General features: G+C 48.8%; 1 protein-coding gene across 1 annotated transcript; it reads right to left on the reverse strand.

The window, feature by feature from the left end:
* Nucleotides 1-4,424: 4,424 nt before the first annotated feature.
* LOC119923730 (putative olfactory receptor 14L1) lies at nucleotides 4,425-13,419 on the reverse strand (the record flags this gene model as incomplete). The annotated part of the gene is made up of 8 exons (XM_038743010.1): nucleotides 4,425-4,543; nucleotides 4,673-4,811; nucleotides 4,971-5,069; nucleotides 5,253-5,312; nucleotides 8,651-8,655; nucleotides 9,887-10,009; nucleotides 12,883-12,981; nucleotides 13,089-13,419. Coding segments are annotated over 8 exons (975 nt in total), but the record flags the coding sequence as incomplete, so codon positions are not given.
* Nucleotides 13,420-15,285: the final 1,866 nt, after the last annotated feature.

Here is a 15,285-nt window from a genome sequence, read left to right on the forward strand (position 1 = left end):
TGATAAGATCAGTGTGTGACGGACAATCACGCCTCACAGGGCATTACTCCGGGGTCCATACAAGCTAACAGTTTGGACCCAATTTATATCCCACAAGGTGTTCAGTTTTCATCCCCATTTTACAAAAGAGGGAACTGAAGCCACAGAGAAGGGAAGTGACTTGTCCAAGGTCCCACAGTAGACATGTGGCAGAACCGGGATCATCACCCAGGTCCTTCTGATTCCCAGGCCTAAGTTCTAACCACTTGTTCACGGTGCTTCTCTTGGGTAATTCATTTAACCTTCATAATTAACAAAATTATTTTTTCCTTCACAGACCACTGAAGCTTTCCAAAATCTATTAATCTCATGTGATGTGGAAAAATTCCCTCCTTGTGTTGAATTCCTTAGTAACGATGTCTTCTTCTGAATAAAGTTTATCTATCCGACTTGCTACTTTTCCTTTCCGAGAGTGAACGTGCTATCAGTGGTGTGACTTGTGAATGGAAGTATTTTCATCTAGTGGAAAGAGCTTGGACCTAGGAGTCATTCATTCAACCAATTTACTGAGCGTTTACTGGGTGCAGAGCACTGTCAGAGCGCCTGGGTAGACTGTAAGTACATCCTAACTGCCAAGGTTGTGCCACAGTGCCAAAGCCTGGTAGGTGGCTGCCTGGTTGCTGCGGTTGGGCAGTGGATAATAATAATAATAATGGTATTTGTTAAGCTCCCAGGCAGTGTACTAAGCAATGGGGTGGATACAAGCCAATCAGGATGGAGGAGCTTGTGATGGTTGGGGTCACTGAATTGGACAACGCCCCCTTCCTGCAAGACCACTGACCGGTAGGGGGATGCGAACCCCAACATAGGTCCCGAGTGTGAGCATCTCCCCAGACTGGCTCCGACTCTTCCATCCACCTCCTTGTCCCTCCCTGTCCCTCCACCCCCACTCCACCAACATCACTCTCACTGGGGCAGCATGGGTCTGAGGGGCCCTGAACTCCATCCCCCCTTGGTCTTCTGGGTGGAGCAGGTCATGATGTCTTCAAAAAGCTGGCTACCGCACTTGGCCCACATGATGTGCTCAATAATTTGCAGTGATGGACTACTGGATGGATGAATGAATGTATGAATAGATCGATGGTTAGATGGGAGGACATGGCTCTGAGCAGTTGGTTAGAATCTGTATCCATCTTTTACTCCCTTCTTCCAATGGTCGTACCTACCCTAAGCTTGCGCCTTAATCTCCACCTTTAAAAGCTTTACTGAAAGACATCTCCAAGAGGCCTACCCTGACTAAGTCCTCTTTTCCTTTTCTTCCACTCTCTGCTGCGTCACCCTGACTTGCTCTCTTTATTCATGCCCCTCCCAGCCCCACATCACTAATGTCCATATCCATAATGTATTAATTCATTTTAATGCCTTTCTCCCACTCCAGAATGTAAGATCATTTTGGGCAGAGAATGTGTCTGTTATATTGTTATACTGTACTCTTCCAAGTGCTTAATATAGTGCTTTGCATACCGTAAGCACTCAGTAAACAAGATTGACCGACTCCTAAATTGTTTTTATCCTCCTCCTCCTCCTCAGTCAAAAGTATTTATTGAGCACTTACTATGTATAGAGCCCTCTACTAACGTCATGGGAGGGTACATAAAACAAAATCAGCATGTTCCCTGACCATAACAAACTAGCAGTCTAGAAGACCACCTAAATTGAATATTTGGTCAGCCGACTGGGTAGAATCACTCAGACCTGGTACAGTTGGGAGGCTGAAATGCCTTGGGTATTAGACCGGGGTCAGGCTGCGCAGTGAAAAATCAAAGCAATGCAGGAAGTCACTGTGGTCCATCTATCCAGATTCTAATCCCGGCTCTGTTACTAGTCTGCTGTGTGACCTTGGTCAAGTCCCTTCACTTCTCTGAGCCTCATTTACCTCATCTGTAAAATGGGGATTGAGACTGTGAGCCCCACGTGGGATAGGGGACTGTGTCCAACCCGATTTGCTTATATCCACCCCAGTGCTTAGTGAAGTGCCTGGCACAAAGAAAGCGCTTAACAAATACAATAACGCAAATGGAAGATACCCTGGTAAGCAATTACAAGATCCCTCTAAATATACTGTAACAAGGCTCTGCAGGGCGTAGTTGGGCTCCTGATCATAATCATAATCAATTATCATAATCATAATTATCAACATTATCAGTATAATCTTTATTAACAGTATTCATGCAAAAGGGTGCAACAAGTGCTGAGTAGAAACAAAACGAACAGCTTAGACAAAGTCCTTGGCCGTAAGAGGCTCAGAATATAAGAGAAAGAGAAAGCATGTGTCAAATCCTGAAGTTACAGAGAGATCCAGAAAGGTCCACTTGGTCACCCAAAGTCACCCAGCTGGTCAGTGGCAGGGTTGGCATTAGAGTCCGCTGTTGGGTAGGGATTGCCCCTATATGTTGCCAACTTGTACTTCCTAAGCGCTTAGTACAGTGCTCTGCACACAGTAAGTGCTCAATAAATATGATTTAATGAATGAATGAATGAACTCAACTGTCATGGCTGCCAGTCGCCTGATCACTCCACGCTAGACTGTAAGCTTCTCGTGGGCAAGAAACCTGCCTACCAAATATTTTCTTTATCTTCACCTCCAAACCCTGTCCTCCCCTTGATTTTCCCATCACCGTAGATGATCCACCATTCTTCCTGTCTCACAAGCCCATAACCTGGCATTATTCTAGACTCATCTCTCTCATTCAACCCACAAATTCAATCTATCACTAAATCTTGTCGGTTCCACCTTCACAACATCACTAAAATCTACCCTTTCCATTCCATCCGAACTGCTACCACGTTAAATCCAATCATTCATTCATTCATTCATTCATTCAATCGTATTTATTGAGCACTTACTGTGTGCAGAGCACTGTACTAAGCGCTTGGGAAGTACAAGTTGGCAACATATAGAGACGGTCCCTACCTAAGAACGCGCTCACAGTCTAGAAGGGGGAGACAGACAACAAAACAAAACATATTAACAAAATAAAATAAATAGAATAGTAAATATGTACAAGTAAAATAAATAGAGCAATAAATCTGTACAAACATCTATACAGGTGCTGTGGGGAGGGGAAGGAGGTAAGACGGCGGGGATGGGGAAGGGGTGGAGGGGGAGAGGAAGGAGGGGGTTCAGTCTGGGAAGGCCTCCTGGAGGAGGTGAGCTATCAGTAGATCTTTGAAGGGAGGAAGAGAGCTAGCTTGGCGGATGTGTGAAGGGAGGGCATTCCAGGCCAGGGGGAGGATGTGGGCCCGGGGTCGACGGTGGGACAGATGAGAACGAGGCACAGTGAGGAGGTTAGCGGCAGAGGAGCGATGGGTGCGGGCTTGGTTGCAGAAGGAAATAAGGGAGGTGAGGTAGGAGGGGACGAGGTGATGGAGAGCCTTGAAGCCGAGAGTGAGGAGCTTTTGCTTGATGCGTAGGTTGATTGGTAGGCACTGGAGATTTTTGAGGAGAGGAGTAACATGCCCAGAGCATTTCGTCACTTAGATGATCCGGGCAGTAGCGTGAAGTATAGCTTGAAGTGCAGAGAGACAGGAGGATGGGAGATCAGAGAGGAGGCTGATGCACTAATCCAGTCTGGATAGGATGAGAGATTGAACCCGCAAGGTAGCGGTTTGGATGGAGAGGAAACGGCGGATCTTGGCGATGTTGCGGAGGTGACACCGGCAGGTTTTGGTGATGGATTGGATGTGAGGGGTGAACGAGAGAGCAGAGTCGAGGATGACACCAAGGTTGTGGGTTTGTGAGACGGGAAGGATGGTAGTGCCGTCAACAGGGATGGGAAAGTCAGGGAGAGGGCAGGGTTTGGGAGGGAAGATAAGGAGTTCAGTCTTGAACATAGTGAGTTTTAGATGGCGGGCAGACATCCAGATGGGGATGTCTTGAAGGCAGGAGGAGACACGAGCCTGAAGGGAGGGAGAGAGAGCAGGGGCAGAAATGTAGATTTGGGTGTCAGCAGCGTAGAGATGATAGTTGAAGCAGTGGGAGCGAATGAGTTCACCAAGGGAGTGAGTGTAGATAGAGAACAGAAGGGGACCAGTCCCTTATTTTATCCCACCTTGATACTTTATCAGCCTCTTTGCTGACCTCCTATGTCTCCTATCTCTCCCCACCCCAGTCCATTTCACTCTACTGCCCGGATGGTTTTTCTATAAAAAAAACTTTCAGTCCATGTTTCCCCACTCCTCGAGAACCTCCAGCGTTTGCCCATGCAACTCTGTATCAAACGGAAACTCCCCACCACTGGCTTTAAAGCACTCAATAACTTGCCCCTCCTACCTCACCTCACTACTCTCCTACTACAACCCAGACAGCGCGCTTCGCTCCCGTAGTAAATATGATTGCTTGACTGATGGATTGAATATCAGGTCAAGGAAGCACACATTTCCACTTATAGAGGTGTCTGGGGGAATTTCCTTTTTAAGACTGTCCGTAGGGCAGCTTTCAAGTCCCTATTCCTCAAGCTGTAAATGAGAGGGTTCAGGGCCGGGGGCATGACGGTGAAGGACACTGACATCAGCAGGTCGAAAATCGAGGAAGAGTGTGAGGGCGGCTTGAGATAGCCAAACACGCCTGTGGAGAGGAAGACAGTGACGACGACGAGGTGAGGCAGGCAGGTGGAGAAGGCTTTGGCCCGGCCCTTGGTGTTCAGCATCCTCAGAACGCCCTGGAAGATGCGCACGTATGAGGTGACAATCGAAATGGAGCATACAGCACCTATGGTTAGCCCAAAGGTCACACTCACGTCGATGGCGGAGTGGTCTTCAGAGCAGGTGATCTTCAGCAGAGAGGGGACGTCACAGAAGAAATTCTGGACAACGTTGGACCCGCAGAAAGACAAGGAGAAGGTCGAAGCTGAAAGCAAGACCCCGAGCAGCCCTCCACTGAGCCAGGAGGCGGCCACCATCTTCCCACAAGTCCCTAGTTTCATGAGTACCTCGTAGCGCAGGGGGAGACAGGTGGCGGCGTAGAGGTCATAGGACATTGCTGTGAGGACGAAAAGCTCCGAGCCAGGAAACAGAACTACCAGGAAGAGCTGAGTGGCACAGCTCAAGAAGGAGATGGATCGGCAGTTAATCAAGGAGATGGTGATGGATTTGGGGACGGTGACGGAGATGAGGCAGAGGTCGATGAGGGACAAGTTCCTGAGGAAGAAGTACATGGGGGTGTGAAGGCGCCGGTCGAGGGTGGTGACGGCGATGATGATGAGATTCCCCACCAGGGTCACCAGGAAGACCAGTAGGAACAGTGCGGCGTGGACTAGCTGCAGCTCCCATACCTCCGAGAAACCCAGAAGGAGGAATTCCCTCACCCTGGAGTTGTTGGACATTTCTGGGTGATGGTTTCGACTCTCTGCACAGGAAGAGGGAAGACTTCAATTTGTAGGCCTTGATGGCGTCGTTAAAGGAATCAACATTAATTCCGCAGGAGTAAATCTATCATTTTTTACATACTGAGCACCTACAGAGTTCAATAGTATTACAACAAATGATTCTTGCTGTCAAAGAATTCCAAGCTCACAGTCTTTTCGGAGTGGCATAGTGTAGTGGAAAGGGCACAGCCCTTGGAGTCGGAGGACTTGGGTTCTAATTCTGGCTCTACCACTTGCCTGCTGTGTGACCTTAGGTAGCATACTTAACTTCTCTCAGCCTAAGATTCCTCATCTATAAAATGGAAATTCAAGGCCTGTTTCTCTCGACTACTAAGACGGTGAGCCCCTTGTGGGATCGAGACCATGTCCTATCTGATTACTGTGCATCTACCCCTGTACATACTATTGTTCTTGGTGTATAATCAGCATTTAAAAAGAGCCACAAGTATTATTATATTTTGGGAGACATAAATTAAAATTAAGTGCAGATAGTAGACCACCAGAGAGTATAAAGAGATGTACTGCTGTGAAATGTCGTAAGTCAATCAATGTATTTATTGATCAGTCACTGTGTGTAGAGCACTGTACTAAATGCTTGGGAGAGTCCAACGTAAAGGTGTTGGTAGGTACATTCCTTGACTACGATGAGGTTACAGTCTAGAAGTGATTTTATACTCAAACTAATATTCATTCAATCATTCAATCGTATTTATTGAGCGCTTAATGTGTGAAGAGCACTGTACTGAGCGCTTGGGAAGTACAAGTCGGCAACATATAGAAATGATCCCTATCCAACAACGGGTTCGCAGCATAGAAGGGGGAGACAGACAACAAAACAAAACATGTAGACAGGTGTAAAAATCGCCCGAACAAATACAATTAAATCTATATGCACATCATTAGCAAAATAAATAGAATAGTAAATATGTACAAGTAAAATAAATAGAGTAATAAATCTGTACAGATATATACAAGTGCTGTGGGGAGGGGAAGGAGGTAGGGCGAGGGGATGGAGAGGAGGAGAGGAAAAAGTGGGCTCAATCTGAAAAGGCATCCTGGAGGAGGTGAGCTCTCAGTAGGGCTTTGAAGGGAGGAAGAGAGCTAGCTTGGTGGATATATGGAGGGAGGGCATTCCAGGCCAGGAGGAGGACGTCGGCCGGGGGTCAACGGTGGGACAGGTGAGAACGAGGCACAGGGAGGAGGTTAGCGTCAGAGGAGCGGAGGGTGAGGGCTGGGCTGTAGAAGGAGAGAGGGGAGGTGTGGTAGAAGGGGGTGAGGTGATGGAGAGCCTTGAAGCCGAGAGTGAGGAGTTTTTGCCTGATTCGTAGGTTGACAGGCAGCCACTGTAGATTTTTGAGGAGGGGAGTAACATGCCAGAGCGTTTCTGCACAAAGATGATCCGGACAGCAGAGTGAAGTATAGACCGAAGTGGGGAGAGACAGGAGGATGGGTGATCATAGAGGAAGCTGCAGTAATCTAGTTGGGATAAAATGAGAGATTGTACCAGCAAGGTAGTGGTTTGGATGGAGAGGAAAGAGCGGATCATGGCGATGTTGTAGAGGTGACCCCGCTGTTGGGTAGGGACCGTCTCTATATGTTGCCAACTTGTACTTCCCAAGCGCTTAGTACAGTACTCTGCACACAATAAGCGCTCAATAAATACGATTGAGTGAATGAATGGAAGAAGAAACCGACAGGTTTTGGTGACGGATTGGATGTGTTGGGTGAAAGCGAGAGTGGAGGGTGTGGGCTGGGCTATAGAAGGAGAGAGGGTGGTGAGATAGAAGGGGGCGAGGTGATGGAGAGCCTTGAAGCCGAGAGTGAGGAGTTTTTGCCTGATTCGTAGGTTGACAGGCAGTCACTGTAGATTTTTGAGGAGCAGAGCAACATATCCAGAGCGTTTCTGCACAAAGATGACCCGGGCAGCAGCGTGAAGTACAGACTGAAGTGGGAAGAGACAGGAGGATGGGAGATCAGAGAGGAGGCTGATGCAGTAATCCAGTAGGGATAGCATGAGAGATTGAGTGAGCAGGGTAGCGGTTTGGCTGGAGAGGAAAGGGCGGATCTTGGTGATGTTGCGGAGGTGAGACCGGCAGGTTTTGATTACGGATTGGATGTGAGGGGTGAACGAGAGAGCAGAGTCGAGGATGACACCAAGTTTGCGGGCTTGTGAGATGGGAAGGATGGTAGCGCCGTCTACTGTGATGGGAAAGTCATTGAGAGGACAGGGTTTGGGAGGGAAGATAAGGAGTTCAGTCTTTGAATTTTATATTGCGGGCAGACATCCAGATGGAGATGTTCTGAAGGCAGGAGGTGACACGGGCCTGAAGGGAGGGAGAGAGAACAGGGGCAGAGATGTAGATCTGGGTGTCATCAGCGTAGCGGTGATAGTCGAAACCATGGGAGCGAATGAATTCACCAAGGGAGTGAGTGTGGATAGAGAACAGAAGGGGACCAAGAACTAACCCTTGAGGAACCCCAACAGTAGGGGGAGAGAATGGGAAGGAGGAGCCCGCAAAGGAGACTGAGAATGAACGGCCGGAGAGATAAGAGAAGAACCAGGAGAGGACGGAGTCTGTGAAGCCAAGGTTGGATAGTGTGTTGAGGGGAAGGGGTGGTCCACAGTGTCGAAGGCAGCTGAGAAGTCGAGGAGTATTAGGATAGAGTAGGAGCCGTTGGATCTGGCAAGAAGGAGGTCATTGGTGAACCTTGAGAGGGCAGTTTCGGTGGATTGTAGGGGACGGAAGCTTGGAGGGGGTAAAAGAGAGAGTTGGCGTTGAGGAATTTGAGGCAGCGGGTGTAGGCGACTCGTTCTAGGAGTTTGGAAAGGAAGGGTAGGTGGGAGATAGGGCGTTAATTAGAAGGGGAGGTGGGGTCAAGAGAGGGTTTTTATAAGATGGAGGAGACGTGGGGATGTTTGAAGGCAGAGGGGGAGGAAACAATGGAGAGTGAGTGGTTGAGGATGGAAGTCAAGGAGGGGAGGAGGGAAGGGTCGAGAGATTTCATAAAATGATAGGGAATGGGGTCTAAAGCACAGGTGGATAGAGTAACACTTGAGAGGAGGGAGGAGATTACATCTGAGGATACTGCTGTTCAGCCCCTCTCAGGATCGGACCTGGAGAGTTTCCAGTACTCTAACAGTCTCTGCTTCAGACGGGAGAGTCAAGCAGAGTCCTACCCATTCAATCCCTAGCTTGGCCAGTGGCTAGAGAGTGGAAGGCAATCAGCTTCATGTAAAAACTCACCAGCGCTGGGCAGCAAAGGTACGGGAGAGCGTCGAGGGCGGAGACTCAGGTTTACTGCATGGAAGAAGTCAATGATAAACCACTGCCATATGTTTCCCAAGAAGGCTTTATAGATAAAGTACCAGTAATCATTCTGGTATGTGTATCTATAGAGTTTTCTTGGTAAACATAAAGAAGTGGTTTACCATTGCTTCCTCTCACGCAGTGAAAACCTGAGTCTCTGCCATTGTCTTTGATGCAAACTTTGATCATTTCTTCATCTGCTTTTGACTCTTTCCCATGCCGCTGCCGCCCAGCACACGTAAATCAATCATAGGAGGTGTGAATTGTGTGACACATCCAGCACACTTACTTACCATGTAAAAATCTCCAGTGGCTTCCAACTTACGCATCAAGCAAAAACTCCTCACTCTCGGCTTCAAAGCTCTCCATCACCTCACCCCCTGCTACCTCACCTCCCTCTCTCCTTCTCCAGTCCAGCCCGCACCCTCTGCTCCTCTGCCGCCGCTAACCTACTCACTGTCCATTGTTCTTGCCTGTCCCGCCGTCGACCCCCAGCCCACGTCCTCCCCCTGGCCTGGAATTCCCTCCCTCCGCACATCCGCCAAGCTGACTCTCTTCCTCCCTTCAAAGCCCTACTAAGAGCTCACCTCCTCCAGGAAGCCTTCCCACACTGAGCCCCCTTTTTCCTCTCCTCCTCCCCATCCCCCCTGCCCTACCTCCTTCCTCTCCCCACAGTACCTGTATATATGTTTGTAAAGATTTATTACTCTATTTATTTTACCTGTACATATTTACTATTCTATTTATTTTGTTAATGATGTCCTTCTAGCTTTATTTTTATTTATTCTAGTGACTTGACACCTGTCCACATGTTTTGTTTTGTTGTCTGTCTCCCCCTTCTAGACTGTGGGCCCGTTGTTGCGTAGGGACCGTCTCTATATGTTGCCCACTTGTACTTCCCAAGAGCTTAGTACAGTGCTCTGCACACAGTAAGCTCTCAATAAATACGATTGAATCAAAATCAACTTTGGTGCTTCCGGTTAGACCTTTCCATTATGGGTTACCCTAGTGATAGTATCTCTCAATGGCCTAGCTCTAAGCTACATTGGCGTACACAAACTCTCCTGTCACGTTAAGACATTAATTTGCAGGAGAACTTCCTTTCAGAAGAATTGATGATCGTACCCGGGTTTTTCCCAGAGTCAGTCACACTCTCTTATCCCTGAAAATCACGTTCCCGCTGAAAGCGTTTTTGACATACAGGAAACACTGACACCCCAAGTGACTGCAGCATCGTGCCGATGGTTGTAGCATCAAAGCCTGGCAAGTGGTTGCCATGGTAGCCGGGGTGGGTTGCTGGAGGGAGGAGAGCTGTGTCGGTTATGGGGCCATTGGTGGTTAGAGCACAAGCGTGTGAGTCAGAAGGATGTGGGTTCTAATCCCAGATCCCTCCCAAGTCTGTTGTGTGATCTTGGGTAAGTCACTTCACTTTCCTGTGTCGCGGTTACCTCATCTGTAAAGTGGGGATAAGAGTGTGCACCCCATGATGGACAGGGACTGTGTCCAACCTAATTAACTTGTGTCTAACCCAGAGCTCATTAAAGTGCTTGACACACAGAAAATGCTTAATAAGTACCGAAATTATTTATTATTTGTTATTGCTGGCAAGCCATTCCCTTTCCGATAAGCCTTCCCTGTCTGGGGTACGTTCTTGGTCTGAACTAGTCTCTCCCCCCTTCTAGACTGTGAGCACGTTGTGGACAGGGATTGTCTCTATTTGTTGCTGAATTGTGCTTTCCAAGTGCTTAGTACAGTTCTCTGCATACAGTAATCGCTCAGTAAATACGACTGAATGAATGAATGAACTATAACATGTTCCCTGAGTGTGAGAATCTCCCCAGAATGTCTCCATCTCTGGCTTCATCCTTCTGGTTCCATCGTGCATTTCTCCACCCCAACTCACCCTCACCAGGGCAACTGGGGCTGGTGGGGGACACTGACCTCCTTTGGACTGGGCAGGTCTCCTCTTTCTCCTCTGATTCCTGGGTTCGGTCAGCCATAAAGGGACGGCCAGGAGCCCTCAGCCACTCTCCGCTCTCCCATGGATGCTGACCTGCTCCACAGATGGACCCTGTCCCCATAGATAAAGTAGTCGCTGCTCCGAGGGGAATCCCTGGAGGTCCGGCTTGGGCCCCAGTGGAGGGACCTCGGGGGCCAGGTGATGCGAGAATCCTCTGGCCACATGGTTCCTGAAGCCCTGCAGAGATAAGGACCTGGCATTCCCAACTGCAGCAACGGTCCCGGCCTGTGATGTTCCCATGGCAGCAACAGCACCAGCATGATTTAGTGGAAAGAACCTGGGCATGAGAGTCCCAGCTCCCCCGAATGTTTTCCAGATGACCTTGGGCAAGTCACTTCACTTCTCTGGGCCTCAGTTTCCTCAGCTGTAAAATGGAGATGCAATACGGGCTCTCCCTCCTATGTAGACTGTGAACCTCATGTGGGACAGGGATTGTGTGCAGTCTGATTGTTTTGTATCTATACCAGTGCTTAGAACATTACTTGATTCGAAGTAAGTGTTTACCAAATACCATATAAAATAGAATATATCCTCATATCCTCACTGAGGGAGTACGATTGGTTACTTAGATTAACCAACGGAGAATCAGAGCCCTCAACACAGAAATAGGGAGTAACAGATTGGCAAACTCAGTTAGTGTCTGGAGAGTAGAAGCAGCTTGGCCTGTGAAAAGAGCCCGGGCCTGGGAGTCAGAGAACCTGGATTTTATTCTCGACTTCACCGCTCATCTGCTGGGTGATCTTCGGCAATTCACTTCATTTCCCAGTTACCCCCTATGAGAGACTGAGAGTTCCATGTCGGACAGGGACTGTGTCCAATGTGATTATCTTGTATCTTTCCCAGGATTTAGCCACAGGTGAGCTGGGTGACCCAGGACAAGTCATTTCACTTTTCCTGTGCATCAGTCTCCTTATCTGTAAAATGGGGATTAAGTCCTATGCCCTCCTTACTTAGACTGTGAGACCCATTTGGACAAGGGCTATATCCAACCTGATTATTCCTTCATTATTTTATTCAATCGCATTTATTGAGCACTCACTATGTGCAGAGCACTGTACTAAGGGCTTGGAAAGTACAATTCAGCAACAGAGACAATCCCTGCCCACAAAGGACACACAGCCTAGAAAGGGGGAGACAGTCTTCAAAACAAGTAAACAGGCTGACAAATGTGAGGGACAGTTTCCATGATTGCGTCCCTTCTCTCTTGTCACCCTCCGGTTTTCTGATTTTCATAACCACCAAGAGTGATCTTAAAATTCATAGAATTACCATTATTATCAGTAGTAGTATCAACATTAGCATTATTGAATTTATTAAGTATTTACTTGCAATAGACTGCCAAGTGGTGGAGTAGAAACAAACTAATCAGTTTGGAAACGTTTCCTGACCCACAGGGGCTCAGATTGTAAGAGAAAGAGAAAACACATATTGAACCCCGACTTTACAGAGAGACCCAAAGAGGTTACGTGGCTGGACCAAGGTCATACAGCAGGCCGGTGGCAGAATCAGGCAGACCTTTCAAATCACATGACTCCCAGCCATATGCTTATTCCACTAAGCCATGAGGCCGCCCAAACAATCACTTATCAGTCATTCATTCAGTCAGTCAATCATATTTATTGAGTGCTTACTGTGTTCAGAGCACTACTAAGTGCTTGGAAAGTACCATTTAGAATAAAGAGAGGCAATCCCTGCCCACCCCGGGCTTACAGTCACACATGTCTTATCAACCTCTGTCCCAGACATTGACAAATCCTCAGACACTGGACTTTCTTTTGGACAGCTCTTCATATGGGTACCCCCCACGGTCAGAATCTTGATGAGAAATGGGACAGACAGCAACAGGAAACAGACATTTTGTCCCTTAGGGGACAGAGGAGAAATCTCTCCTTTAGGATTCTCTCCAGGGCAGCCTTCATGTCCCGGTTCCTCAAGCTGTGGATGAAGGGGTTCAGGGTGGGCGGCACTACAGTGTAGAACACGGACACCAACATGTCCAGGGTCAAGGGGGAGTCGGAAACGGGCTTGAGGTAGGCAATGGATCCAGTCGAGAGGAAGATGGTGACGATGCTGAGGTGGGGCAAGAAGATGGAGAAGGTTTTGTCCCGGCCCTTGGTGGCTGGCATCCTCAGTACAGCAAGGAAAAAACGTAGATAAGAGATGATGATGAAGATGAAGTGGACGAAGCCTAAAGCTACTTCACCGGTGACTCTCACATCGAAGGCGACGTGGTCCTTGAGCAGGTGATCTTCAGCAGGGAGGGGATATCACAGAAGAACTGCTGGACGATATTGGACCCACAGAATTTCAGGGAGAAAGTCGAGGTTGAATACAAGACCCGATGCAGCACCCTGCTGAGCCAGGAGGCGGCCACCATCTTTCCACAGACCGTGTTTTTCATGATGAGCTCATAACGCAGAGGGTGGCAGATGGTAGCGTAGTGGTAGTAGGACATCACCATGAGGAAAAACAGCTCTGAAGTGGCCAAAATGACCAGGAGGAAGGCCTGGGTGACACGGCCCAGGAGGGAGATGGATCTACGATCAGTCAGGATGAAGACGACAGACTTGGGGACAGTGACGGAGATGTAGCAGAGGTCGAAGACGGTCAGGTTCTTGAGAAACAGGTAAAGAGGGGTGTAGAGGCGCCAGTTGAGGGCGGTGACGGCGAAAATGAGGATATTCCTCTGCAGGGCCACCAGGTGGACCACGAGTAGCAGCGTGCCATAGAACAGCTCCAAAACTCTCTCCTCGACCCCCTCCAATCCAGCTTCCGTCCCCTACATTCCACGGAAGCTGCCCTCTCAAAGGTCACCAATGACCTCCTGCTTGCCAACTCCAACGGCTCATACTCTATGCAAATCCTCTTCGACCTCTCAGCTGCCTTCGACACTGTGGACCACCCCCTTCACCTCAACACGCTATCCAACCTTGGCTTCACAGAGTCCGTCCTCTCCTGGTTCTCCTCTTATCTCTCCGGTCATTCATTCTCAGTCTCTTTTGCAGGCTCCTCCTCCCCCTCCCATCGCCTTTCCTCCATCCCATCCCATCCCTTAGCGGCAGAGGAGTGGAGGGTGCGGGCTGGGCTGTAGAAGGAGAGAAGGGAGGTGAGGTAGGAGGGGGCGAAGTGATGGAGAGCCTTGAAGCCCAGGGTGAGGAGTTTCTGCCTAATGCGCAGATTGATTGGTAGCCATTGGAGATTTTTGAGGAGGGGAGTAATATGTCCAGAGCGTTTCTGGACAAAGATAATCCGGGCAGCAGCATGAAGTATGGATTGAAGTGGGGAGAGACAAGAGGATGGGAGATCAGAGAGAAGGTTGATGCAGTAGTCCAGACGGGATAGGATGAGAGCTTGAATGAGCAGGGTAGCAGTTGGGATGGAGAGGAAAGGGCGGATCTTGGCAATGTTGCGGAGCTGAGACCGGCAGGTTTTGGTGACGGCTTGGATGTGAGGGGTGAATGAGAGAGCGGAGTCGAGGATGACACCAAGGTTGCGGGCTTGTGAGACGGGAAGGATGGTAGTGCCGTCAACAGAGATGGGAAAGCCAGGGAGAGGGCAAGGTTTGGGAGGGAAGACAAGGAGTTCAATCTTCGACATGTTGAGCTTTAGGTGGCGGGCAGACATCCAGATGGAGATGTCCTGAAGGCAGGAGGGGATTCGAGCCTGGAGAGAGGAGGAGAGAGAAGGGGCAGAGATGTAGATCTGGGTGTCATCAGCGTAGAGATGATAGTTGAAGCCGTGGGAGCGAATGAGGTCACCAAGGGAGTGCGTGTAGATCGAGAATGAAGGGGACCAAACACTGAACCTTGGGGAACCCCCACAGTAAGAGGATGGGAGGGGGAGGAGGAGCCTGCAAAAGAGACTGAGAAAGAACGACCGGAGAGGTAAGAGGAGAACCATGAGAGGACGGAGTCTGTGAAGCCAAGGTCAGATGGCGTGTTGAGGAGAAGGGGGTGGTCCACAGTGTCAAAGGCAGCTGAGAGGTCGAGGAGGATTAGGACAGAATCCAGAGATTGCTATGCAAATAGCCTAGTGGAAGTAGCATCGCCTAGTGAATACAGCACGGGCCTGAGAATCAGAAGGACCTGGGTTCTAATACTGGCTTCCCCACTTGTCTGCTATGTGAACTTGGGCAACACACTTCACTTCTCTGGGCCTCAGTTACCTCAGCTGCCAAATGGGGATTAAGACTGTGAGACCCATGAGGGACAGAGACTGTGTCCAATATCTAGCTTGTATCTACAAGAGCACTTAGAGCAGTGCTTGCCACATATTAAGCGCTCAACATCTACCATAGTTATTATTATTATTATTATTCAATCAGTGGCTGTATTTTCGAAATGCTCAGGTGTGCAATCCAGGTCAGACCACAGTTCAGTCACAAGGTGGCAGCAAAATATAAAGGAAATCTTTGCAAGATCATTAAGTTACAAGTCCAAAAGGGGAAGACATTTGTCTTGAGCATATGGCCACATGCAATGCTGCTCACAGAATTTCTTCCACTAATGGAATAAGTCACGTCAAACTTTGGTGTGTTTATCATTACTGTCAT

The sequence above is a fragment of the Tachyglossus aculeatus genome, unplaced genomic scaffold, assembly GCF_015852505.1.
Source record: "Tachyglossus aculeatus isolate mTacAcu1 unplaced genomic scaffold, mTacAcu1.pri scaffold_230_arrow_ctg1, whole genome shotgun sequence".
Taxonomy (NCBI): Eukaryota; Metazoa; Chordata; class Mammalia; order Monotremata; family Tachyglossidae; genus Tachyglossus; species Tachyglossus aculeatus.